The 20,322-nt window shown below is 41.1% G+C and overlaps 2 protein-coding genes across 2 annotated transcripts; both read left to right on the top strand.

The window, feature by feature from the left end:
- Positions 1–6,174: 6,174 nt before the first annotated feature.
- On the top strand, positions 6,175–13,919 carry LOC117445734 (allantoinase, mitochondrial). The gene is made up of 11 exons (XM_034081566.2): positions 6,175–6,390; positions 6,501–6,652; positions 7,017–7,131; positions 7,224–7,370; positions 7,459–7,504; positions 10,807–10,900; positions 11,002–11,188; positions 11,270–11,408; positions 12,733–12,905; positions 13,261–13,293; positions 13,538–13,919. Exons 1-11 carry the CDS (start codon positions 6,250–6,252, stop codon positions 13,679–13,681), a joined length of 1,371 nt encoding a protein of 456 aa, XP_033937457.1. The 5' UTR covers positions 6,175–6,249; the 3' UTR covers positions 13,682–13,919.
- A 626-nt stretch (positions 13,920–14,545) lies between these two features.
- agxta (alanine--glyoxylate and serine--pyruvate aminotransferase a) lies at positions 14,546–17,783 on the top strand. The gene is made up of 11 exons (XM_034080501.2): positions 14,546–14,880; positions 15,199–15,391; positions 15,992–16,056; positions 16,143–16,243; positions 16,336–16,406; positions 16,498–16,582; positions 16,656–16,754; positions 16,871–16,940; positions 17,115–17,210; positions 17,358–17,486; positions 17,608–17,783. The coding sequence occupies exons 1-11, from the start codon at positions 14,722–14,724 to the stop codon at positions 17,713–17,715; spliced, it is 1,176 nt and encodes a 391-aa protein (XP_033936392.1). The 5' UTR covers positions 14,546–14,721; the 3' UTR covers positions 17,716–17,783.
- Positions 17,784–20,322: the final 2,539 nt, after the last annotated feature.

The raw sequence follows: 20,322 nt of genomic DNA, 5'->3' as shown, positions 1-20,322 counted from the left end.
ATATATTGTCCTAAGTAATTGTATGTAGCCTGCTACAACTTTGTGATTGTTGTCTGAGTGTAAAATTGTCTTAATTCTCATATAAACATGTTCAAAGGAGTACATGTTACAAGGCCGTGCGGGGGGAGCTGCCAGACCCAGATGTCCTCAAAGTCAGCGAGGTATACAAGGACCTCTCAGCAGACATCCCACCGCGAAAAAAAAACGAATGGCTCACTACTCAACTCAACGACTAACACTCTTTCAGAGGATATGTTGGAAATGCACACATTATATATATCTTTTGCATCTACTTTCTGGATATTGTACATCTGTTCATCTGTTCTATAAACTAGCATTACTTAAATATGCAGACTAATTGACGAAATGTTTAAATATATATTTTACCCCCCCGATATAACATCAACCTATGTTTTGTAAAAGTTTATTAAATTAATCTGTAAAATGTTATCATATTGTGGATTTATTAAATTATGTATTTTCCTTTGTTATTTTTGTGTGTGTTTGTTTTGAGGATATAATTCATTAGTACCTAAACATAGTATGGTATAACTGCTTTTTTGTAATGAAATACACAATTGAAATGAAATCTTTTAATCGTTGTTGCCCAGGCTTTCCGTAATGAATGGAAACTTATCTCCCGACTATAACATTGTGTAACTTGCTGCTGTTAAATACCGTCAAACTATGTGCAATAGGCCTATGTGCTTTATGTGCAATATATACTTTATATACATATGCCATCTTTAATAACTGTAATATATATATATATATATATATATATATATATACCGGGCTGCTAAATCCTAAGAACTGCTACAGGATTTGATTTGTAGATTTGATTTGTGTTTTATCTGTTTTTTTGAAAATTATGTAACTTTTTATCTTTTTTTTTAGCATATTGTTTATTATATTATAACTTAGTACTTTTTTAGCATATTGTTTATTATATTATAACTTAGTACTTTTTAACGCATGTAAGATATTCAACACTAAGCTGTCTGTGGCTCTTTCCTGCTGTAACACTGCAAATGTCCCCTCTGTGGGACTAATAAAGGTATTCTGTTTCTGATAACCGGACGAATTTGTACAAAGGGGCACACAGCAATGTAGTGCCGACTTTCTTACACGCTGGAAGGCCAATCGCTTTACTTTACCCCGGAATCCGCTTATTCTTACTCTCGGTGTGACATAAACTGTCAAGCTGTCAACGTTCTGTACTCAAACCGGAAGTACTCAGCTGCACACCCAGCCGCCGGAAGTTGATAGACGCCATCTTGTGCACAGAGCCTAAAGAACACATAATTTAAACCAGCAGGATGTAAACAGAGGAGAACAGCCGGTCTGATTTAGTGCCATGTGATTATCCTGTAATAAGTAACATACACGGTGTTGATCGACTATATAAACAGTTCATTTATTGTCTCGATACATGCGTTGTGTAAGACATTTGAATCAATTTGATACGTCAATATGAAATGTACCTTTATTTTGAAAAACTTTATTGTGAAGCACAAACCAGATGTCACATTTCCGGTATTGCCGGTTTAGGGAGAGACTTAATTCAGGTAGCTTGCCTTGGCTGTCTGTGTGCGCGGAGGTTTTGTCGTCAACAGACTCATTAAACTACCCACTTCTCGGTACATAGAAACCCTGCTCCACGTTGTCAAACGTGAGTAATATCGCAATTGGTGTGTTATACTGAAATGTGTTGACATTGTATTCTTTTCATTGGAACACGTGGTGGGTGTGTGCAGTGCTAATGCTAATACCTAGCGCCACTTGTTTTGATGTACGTTTTTGTTGGTAACCTCGCTAGTTTGTATCTTTTAGTGTTGAGGTGGGCACCGTTAGATTCTGTGTCTTTACGGTCATAAACAATGTGTTGGATGTGGAGCTAGGATAAGTAATAAGGGAGCTAGGAGTGCAGTAATAGGTTAGCATATTTCACTCGGGGCTAATTCAGAGGCTCACTATTAGCATTGTGTGTTTTTTATGAAAAAATAAATGAAAAAGATCAGTTAAATTAGTTTTCTTTCCCGTTCTATGGATATAAAATATTCATAGTTTATTAAATATTAAGCTTCCTTAGACGTTGTTTCCTGCAAATGACGCGATTTCGGGTCCGTGGGGCCTAAGAGGATGACAGAGTATGTTTTATTTTTATTTTATTTATTTTTTCACAACAGTTGTATTTGGATGGAATGAATACCTATAGTGATAATTCAAAGTAATAAAATGATTTTTACAGTGAAAACGTTCAAATGTAACTGATGGTTCCCAAATTACCCAGAGGTGAGGTGGACTTTATTTTTCTAACCCTCTCTAAAAAGGTCAAATTTCCCTTGTTTTGCATCAATCTTGATACAGGGTACTTATTATATGTTATAGTTTGGATTCCTAAAGCTTTTAGTCTACTAAACTCATCATTCAAGGGTGGTTTTCACTATAAGTAATGTTTTTTTTTTAGGCGGACATTAGAATTTACATGTTTTTACTATGTTCCATCTGAATTTACTTTAAAATAAAAACATCTCTATTGTACGGTGGCCATGAAGTGTAAGAAACCACAGCATTTCACAAAACGCCACAGCATTTCACAAATCGCCACAGCATTTCAGAAAACACAACAGCATCTCACAAAACGCCGCAGCATTTCACAAAACACAACAGCGTTTCACAAAACGCCACAGCATTTCACAAATCGCCACAGCATTTCAGAAAACACAACAGCATTTCACAAAAAAACCGCAGCATTTCAGAAAACACAGCAGCATTTCACAAAACACCGCAGCATTTCACAAAACACCGCAGCATTTCACAAAACACCGCAGCATTTCACAAAACACCGCAGCATTTCACATGGGACGGAAAGGGTATTCCTTAGGGAGAACACTTATTGTTTGTGATTGGACAGAGCCAGCCAGAGAAGCACTGCTGTGATTGATTGTTTTTGCTGCCAATCAATAAATGACTTTGTGATTGGCCCAACACATCAGCCGTTAGCTGTTATCACACACTCAGAGCTCACAGCTCCTCATATCTGTTCAGAAACTGGAAAAAAGTTAAAGATATGCAAAACACAGACTGTCTGTCATGGCGAATACAGTCGCTGCTTTATTTATGTCTGTATGATGTTGTTGTGAGTGTGGACGGAGCAGCTACAGGTTAGTTTAGCCTGATCGATCCGATTCCGATAGGATTTACATGGAGATACGGCCCGCCCCCTCTCCAGCGTCTTTTTTGAATCACAGGAGTAAACACAGAATTAATGCTTTATGAATTCATGGTTTTAAGGGGCTTATCTCTGTAAATACTATGGTAGACCACCCAATATTCGCATCGCTCTAATCGCTCGAATTTCACCGCGGCTGTCAGCTGTGTTTGCTCCTGTCATTCAAACAAGACGCGCTGGAGAGGGGGCGGGAAGTATCTCCATGTAAATCCTATAGGAGATACCAACTACAACAAAATGAACATATTTGACCGTGATTTAATTGTAATACACGTTTCGAAGTAACTACATACTGATAACGGTTAGTAAAAACCATGAATTAATGCTTTGACAAGTCTGCAGACAAGACGGCAGGCGAAAAGCTTTTAAAATGCGTGTTTTCAGAATGGAATCGGATCCATCAGGCTAAACTAACCTGTAGCTGCTCCGTCCACACTCACAACAACGTCATACAGACATAAATAAAGCAGCGACTGTATTCGCCATGACATAGACAGTCTGTGGTTTGTACATATTTAACTTTTGTCCAGTTTCTGAACAGATATGAGGAGCTGTGAGCTCTGAGTGTGTGCTAACGGCTGATGTGTTGGGAGGGACCGGTTGGGACATATTGCGCTGTCGGACGTTGACCAATCACGAAGCGTCATTTCTTCACTGGCAGCAAAAACAACCAATCACAGCAGTGCTGTCTGGCTGGCTCTGTCCAATCATAAACAAGAAATGTTCTCCCTAAAGGAATACCCTTTCCGTCCAATGTGAAATGCTGTGGTGTTTTCTGAAATGCTGCGGTGTTTTCATTTTAAGTCATATGCTAATATTAACCAATACACAGCTTCAATTATTACTTTACTTACCTTGACCACATAACAGCTGTATTGAAGGTTTGCTTTTTGATCAATAAACACAACAACAAAAAGCAAACTCTACTGGTATGGAACATACATGGCCTAATATCCAGAGGAGATGCGTTTATTGAGTAAACAAACAGTCAAGGGCAGAACGTCTGCACAACCCACTGCACCGCACGCCACGGTTAACCTGTTAAGCCTGAAGTTCCCCGCCGGCGGGCGTAGTATAAACTACGCCCGCTCCGGCTCCATTACGCATTACGCAGCCAGAAGGGAGAGCTTCACCACCGAGGCGAGCAGGTGCTAGAGATGCTAGCTGACGATAGCGGGGCTATGATCCTACCAGATGACTCTTCGTCGGATGATGAAGATCTCCTCCAGCCAGACCTGGATCCGGACAGTAGTGACTCAGATGTTGAACTTCTGAGTTTGTTGTTTTTATATACCTAGTGTGATTTTATTGTATAGTACATTGGTAAAAATTTTGTTTTTACATGCCTATAGTGTGTTGGTAAAATGTTTGAAATAAATCTGCCCCAGTTGGAGTCAAATGTCACTTATGTTTCCGTTTTTGTTATTGTGCAAGTACACTTACACACAATGACCTACAGTGTAGTTTATTGTATAGTGCGTTGGTACAGTTACATACACACACAGCTATACACACCTACACATACCCACACAGCTACACATACACACCTACACATACACACACCTACACTTACACACACCTAGTACACACACTCACACATACACAAATATATAAAAAAAACAATAAAAAAAAAAAAACATATATTTTTTTTTTAATATTTGTTGTTGTTGTTTTGGGTGGAATGAATACCTATAGTGATGATTCAATGTAATACAATGATTTTTATAGTCTGGTACCTGAAGAAGGTCAAATGTGCCCAAATGTGCCCAAAGCTTATTCCGCCTGGACTTTATTTATTTTCATAAACCTCTCTAAAAAGGTCAAATGTCACTTGTTTTGCCTAAATCTTGATACAGGGTACTTATTATGTTATACTTTGGATTCCTAAAGCTTTTAGGCTACTAACCCATCATTCAAGGGTGGTCTTCACTGTAAGTAATGTTTTTTTTTAGGCGGAGACAGGAATTTACATTTTTTTGCTATGTTCCATCTGCATTTACTCTGACACAGAACAATCTATATTGATTCTGACACTTCTACATCCAACTCACAGATGTAACCTTGCTTTGATAAAAACAATTATTCATATAAACCTTTTAGAAGTGAAGTTATGGTCATTTGTTCTGGGAATGTCATTTTCGAGCCTGAAACCTGAAAAACAGGCTCGGGGTTTAACAGGTTAAGGCTCCTCCAGACAGCCTCCGCGATAATCGATCGTCGACGAGCCTTTACAGGAATGTGTTTTCCTTCGAGGCGGCGAGCCCACATACGTTTCCCGGTCGCTGCCGGAAGACCTGGGAGTCCGGGACGCGCACGTTTCAGAAATTACGAACGGCTCATTTCGGATGACACGCGCGCATCTGCTTGACGACCGGCGACCCTCCCCTACAGGCGCTCGGACGCGAAGGCCCGCCCACAACTGCGTGCACGTCTGTGACCGCAGTTTTAATTTAATTTTGGTTTAGTATTGATAAGTAAACTTGAGTCAAAGATTGCTGCAACTCCACCTCCTCGGCCCGTGCCTCGAGCAATATGAGTGCAAAAAAATTAAACAAAACAACTACAAAGATTGTCTTGCTCGTCTGTAGGAGAGAAGGTGGGGCTTGCTTTCTGCATTTACCTAGGGGTCATAGTCTCATAACCATGACTCGACATGATTCACAAGCCAAGCTTCAGGTTTAACCTCTTGTTGCCATTTCTGAAAGCTTCCCCCACCCTGCAGACATATCCCTCTGTCCTCACCAATCCACTTCAATAGTCTCCACACTTGCCGTGTGTTTATATCTTATACCTATCTAATTATTCCTCTCTAGACCTTACATGTGAAGTTTGAACTGAACTGCTGGCTGGATCTGATTTTCAACATGTCACACAGACAGGAAGAGTCAACACATGACTGTCCAATGAACTGTTAGCAGGGGGTGGTGCCTCAGCAGGTGGCCGCTGACCTGCAACAGTTGGTACCTGAAGTCAGGAGAGTCTATTGTACTCTTTAACTCTCAATAAAGACAGACATGGAGCTCGGCTCAATGGTTAGTGCTGTGAGGAGTCAGAGGGTGCTGCTGGGGGACGAAATACGTCCAGCTGTCATCCTGATAAAGGATGGGAAGATTCATCAGATACACTCAGACATTTATGTGGACGTTCCCTGTGAGGTAAGTACGTTTGTGGATGGAATAGTACATCTATGTTAATACATCATAGGAAGCTCCTCATAATGTATTGACACTCATGTCCCCCTGTTTGTGATCCCACCTTGGGGCAGGTGTTGGATGTGGCTGACAGTGTGGTGATGCCCGGCATCGTAGATTCCCACGTCCATGTGAATGAACCGGGCCGCACCTCCTGGGAGGGGTTCTGGACCGCCACCAGGGCTGCTGCAGCTGGAGGGGTGACAACCATTGTGGACATGCCACTGTAAGTCTGCAGACCCCCCCCCCCCCCCTCTCACAGTCAATCAAAACCCACTGTCTGACCTCTCAGGGTCACCAGCGGGGGGTAAAGGTTGCAGGGTGAATGCAATTTTTTTTTAAAACATCCAGTTTTGCAGAACTGTAATAAGTCCTTCCAATCAGTGCATTCGGCCCTCATGACATTTGACAGCAGACCTGCCGGTCTGCCTGCGTAGGCTCAGTGTGTCACAAGAGACTTTTAAATAATGTTGTTTTCTTTGTGCAAAAAGTGATGAAAAAGTAAATCACTTTTCTTTATGTTTTTACTATCTATTCCCATGTGCCAATCTCTAATTTAGGCAGTTTTATTTTTTTTTAAATCCCCACAGAAACAGCATCCCTCCGACTACCACACTTGGCAATTTTCACGATAAGATGCAGGAAGCGACAGGGAAGTGTTTTGTGGACACAGCCTTCTGGGGAGGTGTGATTCCTGGCAATCAGGTACAGTGGAACAGCCTGGATGAAAATTAATCCATTCTGAGGTAAAAATGAGTAAATAATAACCAAACACGAACAAACTAATGTATTCTTAGCTAGAACTTCGGCCCCTGATGGAGGCAGGAGTGGCTGGCTTCAAGTGTTTCCTCATCCACAGTGGGGTGGAGGAGTTCCCCCATGTGACGGACTGCGATCTGCACGCAGCCATGCAGCAGCTGCAGGGCACAGGAAGTGTCTTGCTGGTAACTCACAACCTGCAGCCCTCACCTTAACATGACCACATGAAGATCATCAATGTAACGGAGATACCTTCTGCTGTGTCTCCTTTAGTTCCATGCAGAGAGGGATGTCCAGCAGACAGCAGAAGAGGATGGCGGTAACAACATATTTTCTTTACTATACAGTGTCTGCCTGCGCTATACTATCTTCAGCCATCACCTAGTGTGTACAGAGCAGAGTATGTAAAAAAGATACATTTTGCATTCTCTCAATAACAATTTGTGAACTTGTGCCTTAAAGGTCTCCTATCATGCTATGTTTAGGCATATATTATAGGTCTCAGATATATACAACTATATAAAAACATGTCTATGATGTGTTTTGCTCAAAATATCAAACAGATCATGCATTTTAGACATCCCTCGTATCCCTCTATTTCAGGACAGTTAGAGAACTGCAGGTTTGGGGTCCTTAGCTTGAACAAACAAAAAAGAGGAGGGGGAGCTAATGCCTGCTCAGAATTACCGTACGGCAGCTACGGTTAAATTCTGCCGTGATTAAACGCCATCATGTTCCAAACCACATCAAGGATTATGTGTTAGCGATGCTTGCTAATGTAAGTCAAGACCATATTATATATGTGTCTTGTTGTTTTTATATGTGTCTTGTTGTTTTTATATTGTCTTGTTGTTTTTATATTGTCTTGTTGTTGCGTGTTGGCACCTTGAGTTTATTGTAATTTCGTTGTACCTGTACAATGACAAAATTAAACATCTATCTATCTATTACGTTAAAAACAGTTGGGCATTGTTTCTGATAGCAACGTTTCTGATAGTGGGTCCACATTTCCGATATTACGACATATCGGACGAAATCTGGATCAGCTCTGTTGTACCCCCGTTTTTCGAGATTTGGGTACGGAGGAAAAGAGAGTTTTATTTCCTGACACTTTGTGGGTCTCCTGACACACCGCCGGGGACACATATCCATGTATAAAAGACATACAAAAGTGCATTTTGCATGATAGGTCCCCTTTAAGGGTTCCGACAACAGCCACATTGGCTTGAAAATGGTGGAATGGGGCACTAGATTGTATTATTTACTGTTTGTTAGCTGGCTAATCTTCTGCTCCACCTCCACCGGCTAGAAGACTATTTATTCAGGGGGAGAGCAAATAGTAGCTCCAGAGATGGATCTTCAGTTAAATGAAGCAGCTCGATTCCAGCGAACGCAAACCCCGTGACCGGTGTCTGGTCTCCAACATCCCACTAGATCAGAACACATGATGTTGCTGCCATTGCACAGGGTAGACCACGCTCTGACCCCCAGGAGTTTGTGCTTTCTGAGGAAGGTTTCTGGAACCGCAAGCTGGAGGTCTGTGTCCAGAGCTATTGTCCACTTCACTTTCTGCAAAGTAATCTCTTTATTGGCAGTTAGGGCAAGTTAGCCAGCCATCTCTGGCCCCTTTATGGTATGATACACTTCAAAGCTACTGAAATCTATCAAAGGGACAATAAATGTTTCCTGGAAGAACACAATACTCTGGCGAGACCCCCCCCCCAATGTTTCACTTAAGTGCGCCGTGACATTTTCTTTGATATATCAAGTTCACATTTATCACAATTGTGATTTTTGGGAGTTTTCTCAGCTAGAGAAACTTTTGTTATATATACTTAATTTATAAATACAATATAAATATATACTTAATATATCCATAAATCAGTACAGTATTGACATCATACTGATGGTATGGTCCTACACAGTGATGTACCTGAACGCGTTCAATGAACGATTGTTCATGAACGCGTTCATATTTTGGGCGAACGTGAACTGAACGTACTGTATTTCCGCTAGATAAACGTAATTAAGAACGCGTTCATTCTCAGCGCTGTATAACGGCGTTCAAAAGTGCGTTCATTCTCAGCACTGTATTATAACGGCGTTCAAAAGTGTGCCAGATTTCATATGCCTTTCAGCCGAAAACCCAGTTAAAACTAGGCTTCAAAATAATGCGGAAAACCACCCAATCTGGCAACAGCAAGCTGCCTGTGACGCGTACGCGCCTGTCACCCCTGGCTGTCGCACTAAAATATAAATATACTAAATATATCAGACTCCTCACAACAAACAATGTGGAACCGCGGAACCGGCGAGCATTGAATGAATGAATGAATTAGTATGGACGAAGCCGAGAGCAGCTGCAGCAGCACTCGCTCAGAGTGAGACTCTACGGCAGGGGTGGGGAACCTCCGGCCTCCGGTCGTATACGGCCCGCGAGACAATTTGGTACGGCCCTCGAGGTAATTTATAAACACACGCAAAAAAATAAAAAATGAAAGAAATCTAGACCGCAAAAAAATTAAACAAGCGAGTGCCTGTTTTTCCTGGCCAAGGTCAGGGTCCTTGAACACAACACGAGCCTAACGTGTCATCACGTGGTATATGTCTCGACTGACAGGGGTGCAGTTCTGACGGAGAGCACCAGAACGCCGCTCCAGCACTTCAGAAATGGCAGTACCGATAAGTCCATACACATGCCGCAGTTTCTGCGTGTCTGTGTCTTTAGTTGAAAGCCCAGTGGCGATCTGCTCATCTGTCATACTGATCAGACAGTCAATAACTGTGTTGTTATCATTAGCATCTGGTTAGCTAGCTATGCTAACGAATATAAGAAGCTTTGTCTACAACCAGTGAGGTAAAGGCACATCTTTATAGGATCATTATAGTTATAAAAAAAATAAGAGAATAAAGTAAACAGGTATAAAATACTATATGACAGTTATTAATAAAGAAGAATACAGTTTGAAAGGGGAGTGATTTGTCAAATATCCATAAATTAAAAGAAAATCTGCTTACAGTTGTGTTTGGGTGTTGAGAGATGTGTCCATATATCTCCTAATGTTGCTCTCAAAGTGCAACAAATCTTCCCAGGGGAGCATGCCCCCCGGACCCCCCTAGAGGAGGTTAGCCCCCCCCCCCCACTTAAATCATGTTCACATGGATAGGAAACTAAATACATTTGCACACATCTTGTGTCCATATCTTTCTGTTTTGGTGGTCACGCCACACCGTGCACATGCATGCATGCGCGAGTCATGGTGAGATATCTGGATTAAGAGGTTGCTTTTTCTTTGCACAGCATGAAATGAATGGGCTGTGATTTTTGTTTTTTTAAGCAGAGGTCAATAACTTGTACGGCCCTCTGAGGATATTGTAAACATTGAAATGGCCCATTAACATCGTACAGGAGACAAATAATAGCTCGCAGCAACGTATTGAAAAAAGAACTATGAACTATAAATTAGTTCATTTTTGAAACCATGAACTTTAGTTCAACATTTTGAATTATGAACTATGAACTGAACTAGTTCATTTTAAAATGTGTGAACTGTGAACTGAACTAGTTCATGTAGAAAGTGAACTTTCCCAACACTGGTCCTACACCTCTTCCCACTTAAGACCCTTCCCAGTACTCCACCTTCCTGCAGTCCAGACCAGATGTGATGGAGACGGAAGCCATTCGCACCGTCACAGAACTCTGCCTCGAGTTCCAGTAAGAATAAAATAACCTTTATATCATAGCAGATCATTCTAGGCAGCATGTGGTTGTGAATGTAGCTTTGATGCTACATTGAGCTAACCTCTCTGCTCCAGGGTGCGCTGCCATATCGTGCACCTGTCCTCTGCAGAGCCTCTGAAGCTGATCCAGGCTGCGCGGCAGGCCGGAGCGCCCCTGACCGTGGAGACCACCCACCACTACCTCACCCTGTGTGCTGAGAACATACCTGCAGGGGCCACACAGTTCAAGTGCTGCCCCCCCATCCGAGGATCTGCTAACCAGGTCAACACAAGCGGATGCACAGTGGATCAACAACTTTCTATTTCATTCTTTGTTCACTTGGGATTGCTTTTGTCCTCACAGGAGCAGTTATGGTCCGCACTGAAAGCTGGGCACATTGACATGGTGGTGTCGGATCATTCCCCCTGCACCCCCGATCTGAAGAAACTGGAGAGAGGAGACTTTACTGAGGCATGGGGAGGAATTTCCTCTCTACAATTTGGTAATGCACTATTAATAATACAGTGTATTACGATAAATGAATAACATATTGTATGTTTTTCATCACCTGGAGCAACTAGCACCACTGTTACTGCAAACCCAATGCATCATAAAATAATATCATTATATTCCAATGATTTGAGACTGTTCCCAAACTCCATTAACAGTTGCATTGCATTGCAAACTGCACACAGATTCAGCCATCATCCAGGAGGTCAAAATGCAGATTATTGATTCAATTATAGCGTTTTAGCATCTTTAAGGTAATTGTTTTGGTGTTATGGCAGCAGACAGCAGACACCTGTTTTCAGCATAGAAGCTCTGATCATCTGAATATTGTAGTGCCGAGAGAAGGGAGCATCGAAGGTGCAAAGTTGGTTTTATTGAGCAGCAGAAAACCACATGTTGCCGGCTTGAAGTCCGGGAAGAGAAGGAGAGAAGAGAAAGGAGGGCACACAGTAGGTACACAGGAGGTACAGTCAACATGTGTGTCCGTGCGGAACAATACCCCCAACCTGTAGTTCCATGAGGGAATTATGATAAACAGTGATCACTTCAATATGCTATATTGAAATGCACCTTTGTGGTATGGGAAGGTAGTTTTTAGGAGACAGAGTTGCCAGGATGCACTCAAACTGTGTTGGTTGGGTTTACCTTGTTATAACCCGCATTGTTGGTACTTGTTTGATTTGACATCATGTTCTGTCTGAAAATAGTCAACAGTCATTGACTTATCAGTGTCCCACACATTGAGTCAGTAATATGCAGATGTTTGTTCACTGAATGATTCATTTGACTGGACAGAGATGTCACTATATCTACTGCTTACTGTACAGGTTTGTTAGTGCATTTACATTTAGATGTGTATCAATATGCATATGGGGCTTTTAGCTGTGCATCAGATGATGCAGCAGCTACCATCATTCATTGTTCAAGGAGCAGCTTCAGTTCTTTACATGATAAATCCTCTCTGCTGATAGCTGGACACATTGGCTAACATGCACATCTTAAACCTGGCCTGTGTACTAGTACAGGACATGTACGTGCAAAGGTTCTTTTAGGTTGGATTGTTGCCTCTCTCCCACCTATAACCCTTCTGACAGTCACTCACACAGGGCGAAGTTCACAGGGAGGCAAACACGAGCTGAGAGACGGAACAATTATTTACCGTTCAGACAGTGAGAGGGTTCAAAGTCGGACACCAGGTCCACTCATCCACAGTGTTTACTACTTTTTCTGAATTCAGGAAATTCTGAAATATTTGGTCGTTTCAGCTCAATTCTTTTTTAGGCCTGTAAACCTCTGCACCTCTCAAACACTCTCAGGTCTGCCTCTGTTCTGGAGCTCGGCCAGTAAGAGAGGCTTCCAGCTGAGTGACGTGGTGAGGCTCCTCAGCCGGAACACAGCCCAGCTCAGTCGCCTTGACAACCAGAAGGGCTGCCTCGCCCCCGGTTACGATGCTGACCTGGTCATATGGGACCCTGAGAGAACATTTGAAGTTTGTATTACAATAATGATAATACATTAGATATAGTATACCTTTCATAATAACATGATTACAAAGTACCTCACAACTTCTTGTTGACTGTTAAGTTTCACCTTTTGTCATTTTTGCCTTTATTCCGTTTTTTGTATTTGTTTTTATTTTGTTATTATTATTGTATTTTATATAATGCCATATGTTCTAATCAAGGAGGGTTCCTATATTTATACATAACATGATTCATGTATAAAATCTTTATACGTACACGTTTATAACTTACAATTTTAGGAATATACATTTTTTAGAGATACACAGCAATACCTATACTCTATTGCACTGTATTCATTTACATTTCTGTCATGCTTCACAGATTAAAGAAGGAGGTATACATCATAAAAACAAGGTAAACCACATCAAAAGAAGAAATTGATTAATGTAAGAAGAAGCTTTGTTTATCATTTTAACGTGTGTGTGTGTGTGTGTGTGTGTGTGTGTGTGTGTGTGTGTGTGTGTGTGTGTGTGTGTGTGTGTGTGTGTGTGTGTGTGTGTGTGTGTGTGTGTGTGTGTGTGTGTGTGTGTGTGTGTGTGTGTGTGTGTGTGTGTGTGTGTGTGTGTGTGTGTGTGTGTGCACGGACGGGCGGGCGTAGCTCACTCCTTACCTTGGCCTCAGTCTGCAGGGTGTGGTGTGTGCCACGCTGGTCCGGGGTCAGCTGGTGTACAGAGAAGGCTGCTTCTGCCCCGAGCCTTTGGGCAAGCTGCTCCTCATCCCCCCGGAAAGATCGCAAAAATAGCAACAAGCTATAATGAAATCATACGTAATTAAAGTACTGATAATAAAAACAAATTAATACTTATTAGTGCCTTCTTTTTCACGTTAGCACACTTTATCACAACAACATCAAACAAGCTTTCCAGATTGTGTGATTTGCATCTGCATGTGTTCACAATGTGTTTGCATCTGTAAAACCTTAATATGATATGATTCGTGCCATGCACTTTTGATTTGAATAAAAGCCTACTTCAAATGGAGTTCACATTGTTCCTGTAGATAGACATTATACCGTTCTTCTTTATAGCTTCAGTATGCTCTTAATCCCATAAAAAAACAGTATGAAACGCCTATTTTGTTAACACTGGCCTATATGTAATACGGTTGTGTGTCAAACTGACAGCTGTAATGTACTGGAACTATTCTACTCTCAAAAATAATACATACAAAAAGCCACTGGATCTTTTGGGGGACAACACAATTGATAACATAAGCCTTATTTCCTTTTTTCTTCTTATCAGCAAACAGCCTTGATTTTGCTGATTTATTACAACCAAATTACCTTTTGATGATAAAATGTATACCCTTAAATCTGGTCAACTTTTATAAGACTGTTGCAGACCTACAAACATTATTTTAGCGTATACACACTGTACAGATATTTAAGGGTGAAACTTTGTTTCTTACAAACTGTAAATAGCCAGATCTTACAATGACAGATTAAAACAGTAGGTCAACATAAGCCTTTATACGTGTGTTGTGGAAAACATGTCATCCTGTTGGCAGGGTAATATGTAAGCCTCACACTGGAGGAGCTGAAGTCAATGATTAACACTTGAGGACATGTTGGGTGACTTTGCTTATCTTTCAAATGGGAAACCAGCTACCTGAGCTGATTGGGCACAGAGCAGAGGCAGCATGTGTTGACAGAAGAGGAGATACAGCAGATGACCCCTGACCTGAGGATCTCACTGGTCAGACTGAGGGGTGGGCTCAGCTCAGCCTCACTGCTCCTGCTTCACAGCTCTGTGGTTTCACTGTGCTCGTGTCTCTGCTGGGAACATGGCGTCTGTCTCTGTTCCTCCACCAAAATGCCTGCAAAAACCCCTGGTGGTTCCTCATCGCTACATGTTTGGACCAGGACCTTCCAACGTCCCACCACGGATCTTGATGGCCGGGGCCAATCCTGTCATTGGACACATGCATCCAGAGATATTTGAGGTAACACACATGGTGGAGACTTTGAAGGATGAGGGCATCATCCAAAACCCAAATGTATTCCTTTACTATCATAGGAAAATGAGACCTTGTGTCTCAATGAGATGTTACACATGTATAAATACAGGCTAAATAAATAGGAGACTAAGAATGTTTGCATTATTGAATTAAGGAAATGTTTTCTCAAAAGTTACAAATTACTTATTAGAAATGTTGCCAGTTCATTTTAGCTCATGATTAGATAAATGAAAGGGGTTAAGGGTGACCTGTGTTAGAACCCCTCAAAATATAATTTTCATGTTTGTTTACTTTATTTTATAGATAATGAGTGACATCAAAAGTGGGATCCAGTACATGTTCCAGACTCAGAACAGCATGACCTTTGCTGTGAGCGGCACCGGCCACGCTGCTATGGAGTGTGCCATCTTCAACACCGTGGAGGGGGGGGAAAGCGTGCTGAGTGCAGTCAACGGTATATGGGGAGAGCGAGCAGCGGAAATGGCAGAGAGGATAGGTAAGGATGATGGTTTCATATATTTCTCTGTCGAGAAAAACAAAGCTTACAATTCAGTTATTTCGGATGTATTTGTTCCTTTCCTGGTTCATTCTTTAGTTGTAAATCGAATACAAAGTTTAGTTTGAAAAGGCTCAATACTTTTCAGCAGGGCACTGTAGCTTTCAGCAAACAATACTTCAATCAGGAAAGACTTCATAGTTCAGCTGCTGATTAATGCACATTTGGTGCGGTAATATTTCCAGCAGCAGGGCTCTAATGCCGAGTTGACTGCTCCGTTATCAAACATTGACAAACTCATAAGGCAAGTTAGGCTATTTGCTTCTTAATTTAACTTAATAAGTTCAAGTTATATCTAAATATGAAAGTTGTATTGTTTACCATGGTGTTATTGGTGAAAGTCATTAAATACACGCTCAGTACTATTGATGAACGCTAGGGGCAGCAAACAGTACACTGCGCAATTGAATACATTGGCAAGTAAATGTAATTCATTGATAAATTAGTACATAAACATGTGATTTTCCACCATGGGTCTTGGGTGGAATCTCTGCAAATGGAATCAGTTGTTCGACCACAGAACTTGTGTTTACCCTACAGGTGCCACAGTAAATACGATAGTGGCGCCCCCTGGAGGCTTCCTCACTAATGCAGACATTGAGCAGGTACACTGACTCTCTAGTTATCAGGTTCCCTAAATGACTTCCATAAAAGCTGCTGTCTGTGTGATCACACTGTTATCTCATCACAGGCCTTATCAAAACACCGGCCAGTGCTGTTCTTCCTCGCACATGGAGAATCTTCCACAGGAGTCCTGCATCCTTTGGATGGCATCGCTGAGCTGTGCCATAAGTAAGATGCCACGATCATTTCTCTTTCATCCTCACATCTAATAATAATGATTATATTGGCAGTTGATAGCTTGTTATGATGTGTGTCTGCAGGTATAACTGCTTGTTTCTTGTGGACTCTGTGGCTTCAATGGGAGGGACCCCTCTGCACATGGACCAGCAAGGTTCAATCCTGGTAGATTTCAAGTCTCTCTCAGCATTGTATTACACAATCTCTTTTGATAACAATAATTTTTGGATTGATTTTATTTTCAGGAATAGATATCCTATACACTGGCTCCCAAAAGGTTTTGAATGCTCCTCCGGGTACAGCTCCAATCTCCTTTAGTGAGAGAGCATGGTGAGAAATGAACATGCAAGTAGACTTTAAGGAATATGTAACACCATGTAATTAACCTTTAATCTGTTCACAGCCAGAAAATATTCAGCCGCAGGACAAAGCCTGTGTCGTTCTTCTTGGATTTGGGTTGGCTTGCAAACTACTGGGGATGTGATGGCAAGCCGTCCAGACTGTAAGACATTTTCGTCTGCAGACAGGAACAGATTAGATTTAAAATTGTGCTCTCAAGTTCAGTGGTACTTGCACAATTTCTTAATATGGTCTGTCTTCTCCATGTCCCCTCTGTAGATATCACCACACAGGCCCAGTCACTGCGTTCTACTCTCTGAGGGAGAGTCTGGCTGTCCTTGCAGCAGAGGTGTTTTTTGATTTGTTTTTGTATCCACTTCAATAGCTCTGTACAGATAGCCGTAGCGGTTTGTACAGTGACAAAAATATACCAACATAATAACAAAATAAAATGATTGGTTATGCATCAGCTGTTCTATAATGTTTTGACTGTCTGTCTTGATTCCTTTACTGTTTTTCTAAGGGTCTGGAGAATTCATGGGAAAGACATCATAAAGTGGCAGAGTATTTCCACCAGGGCCTCGAGAGCATGGGACTCAAACTCTTCGTCAAAGAAAAAGTGAGTTTCAAGTTACAATCAGATTATTTTGTTTCATAATTTACATTCTCACAGTTTTTCAGTAGAGTTAAAACTCAATAATGATCAACAATTTAAATTATGAAAATAAAGAACATTTATAATTTCTGATTTAAATGGTTGTTACAGAAAGCAAGACTGCCTACAGTTACCACCATTGTTGCTCCGCATGGATATGACTGGAAAGAGATCACAACCTACATCATGAAAACCCATAATGTAGAGATTTCTGGGGGGCTTGGACCATCAGCTGGCTTGGTAAGACAAACATCCTTCAAATACTTTGTATAACAGTTTGTTTCTACTTGAACAACCTATGCCTTCCAGGTCACATACGTCCTGTGAATGAAGCCTAACACCTGGTTGTTGGTTTTTGTAGGTGCTACGTGTTGGACTGATGGGATGCAACAGCAGCAAGGACAATGTTGACATGGTTCTGGCGGCACTGACAGACGCTCTTAAACACTGCCACAAGAGCAAAGTGTGACATGTTGCTGTTGGATGCTGTAAAGATAATCAAGGAAGAAACTGTGTAATACACCCCTATTCTCAGGACCTGTCTTGTGTGGCTTTACCATTATTTGAATGAGAACAGTGGACTTGCCTGCATAACGCTGTAGTACCTTTTGTCAGCAGCAGTCGGTAAGCCTATTACTGCCAGTAAAATAACAAATATATCCTGTACGTCATTATAATGAAAAACGTTCTCAACATATTAAGTATGTAAGACTACTGTAAGTACTGAAAAATAATACAACGTTTTATTAAGTCATTATTTTCAAGAAAATACATTTTCTTTCACTGAGGCAAAAATAGGATCTTATACTAAAACGTTTTATTATTATTGTATTCTTTTCATTCTAATATAAACACTATAGGACAGGTTATAATAAAAGGGTCATAATTTTTGCATGATAGTTCACACCTATGGAGAGACCATGTTTAGTCCTACATTATGTATGTGTGCGAGTGTTTAAATATGCACTGTTATTGAGTCTTGTCAAGGATAATACATGTTTATTGGTAGCATACACAACTTAATCACTAATCAGTGGCTTTGTAGATATCACAATAATAAAAACATTACCTTAATAAAATCTCTAAATATCACCCAAGTAATTGTTTGAGTTGGACATACCAAAATAAATGTGTACAAATCCAACAGTTAATTTTGTCTTAAATTATTACTATTATTTAAGTTGATTACACGAAAATAAATGAGTATTTGACTAACAAATTATATTTTTAAGATTGGTACATTTCAGTCAAAATATTTGAGAATTGGCTAATTATACTGATCAGTTTCAGGAACAGCAATTATTACTCATTCCAAATCAATATTCTTCATCTTTAACAACAATTTAAGACATTGAGTAAATTACACTAAACGTCATGAGTGGACCCGATTAACAATCGCGCGCAAATACAGTGTGCTTATGGGAACTCTACTTTTCTATCTGCGCCACATGTGGCAACAAGCAAGGAAACACCACCACGAGAACCACCAGGGAAACTCCCTGAAAATCCTGGTAAGTAGCCAGCTAGCAAAAGTTAATGAAATATTGACCCTGTCTTTGTGCCAACCTGATCTCACCAGAATGCGTGACTCCACCACGACTCCTTAACACCGCAATAGGCGCATTCACACCGCAGTACTTTTCCCACAAAGGTTCATGAGAAATTAGTTCATGAGAACTCTTTTGTCGCATTCACACCAGAAAGAGCCGGTGTAGTTAATTTAGCAATGCCTTAGCTTTAAGAACAGGGACACAACTAATGACAATAGCATATGTTGGTATATTATTTAGATATTCACACCTTATCAGAAGAACCAAACCAACATAAAATGTGCTCACAGACAGGCCAGTTCTGTCTAATTTATCACACTTATTTTTGACATGAGATCTTCATATCATCCTAGTTTTGTATTTAGTTTCTAGATTTGTAAACAAATCCAGAACCTTTGAAATATGTTATTGAAAAAAGACCAAGAATAATATAAACTGTACCATGTGTCCTTTTGTGTCCTTCTGTAGTCCATTTGTGGTTTGTCTTGTCTCACCCCGGCTGATATATCACAAAATCCACTGTTTAAATTGTTTCCTATATTGCCCCTATGCAATATAGGGAACAATTTAAACATAAACTATCCTATGTGTCCTTGGGTGTTATGAAAGGCGGCCCCCCAAAATAAATGTATTATTATTATTATTAAGAAGAACAACTTGGTGTGGTGTGGAGGGGATGTAGGAAGCAGGAGCAGGTGGGGAGAGATGGGACTTCAAGGTTATTTGTTTTAAATGTGTCTTGGAGATAAGGACCAGCTGCACACAATAAAATACAGTATAACACAAAACCAATAAGACGGACGGTGACACATGGCACACCAACAATCAATCATCGTCCAGCCTCAGCTTTGGTATTCTTTCACAACCATGTTATGGGTTTATTAGACTGAGCAAACATAAACATATGTGGTGATCCCACGGGTTCTTGTTTGCAGACAGCGGCGATTGGAGCATCCGTAGGCTGCACAAAAGTCCGGCATAGTCAGGTACTTCTGTAAACACAAAGCCAGCAAATTCCTGTATCATAATGCAAGATGTTTTTAACAAGCCAAACCACTTGGAAGAAATCATGTGTAACTTAAGTTGTGTTGAAAAGAAAGAGCAGTTCTGCCTCTCCCACTGGTGTAAAGTTGTGGGTCAACTTTGTAATACTAGAGAGGCTTCTCAATACTCAAATTTCCCCTCCTCAACTCCTCGACTCCTCGGTCCTCCGGTAGTGACCCGGAAATGAATTTCAGCGCGCCATTTTGAAGGACGTCTCATTTCTCTAAATGCACACCGAGGACCGAGGATCGAGCGTCGAGGAGGCTCTCTGGAGGAGCTATAACCGAGGAGACACTGATGGTTCCTCCACGGCTCCTCCGCGGATGCATTTCCGGGAACGGTGGAGGCGTGACGCACGGCCGGACTTATCTCAGCCAATGACAGCTCTGCATGCATCCCCTGGATATTATTTTAGAACCTGCTCTCATTGCAACGCGATGTTTACAGTGAGAACAGCTGTGAGGTGCAGAAAGCAGAGCAGT

Source organism: Pseudochaenichthys georgianus, chromosome 4 (assembly GCF_902827115.2).
Source record: "Pseudochaenichthys georgianus chromosome 4, fPseGeo1.2, whole genome shotgun sequence".
Taxonomy (NCBI): Eukaryota; Metazoa; Chordata; class Actinopteri; order Perciformes; family Channichthyidae; genus Pseudochaenichthys; species Pseudochaenichthys georgianus.
Note: the sequence above shows the minus strand (reverse complement) of the source record. Positions and strands in the feature narration are given on the sequence as shown.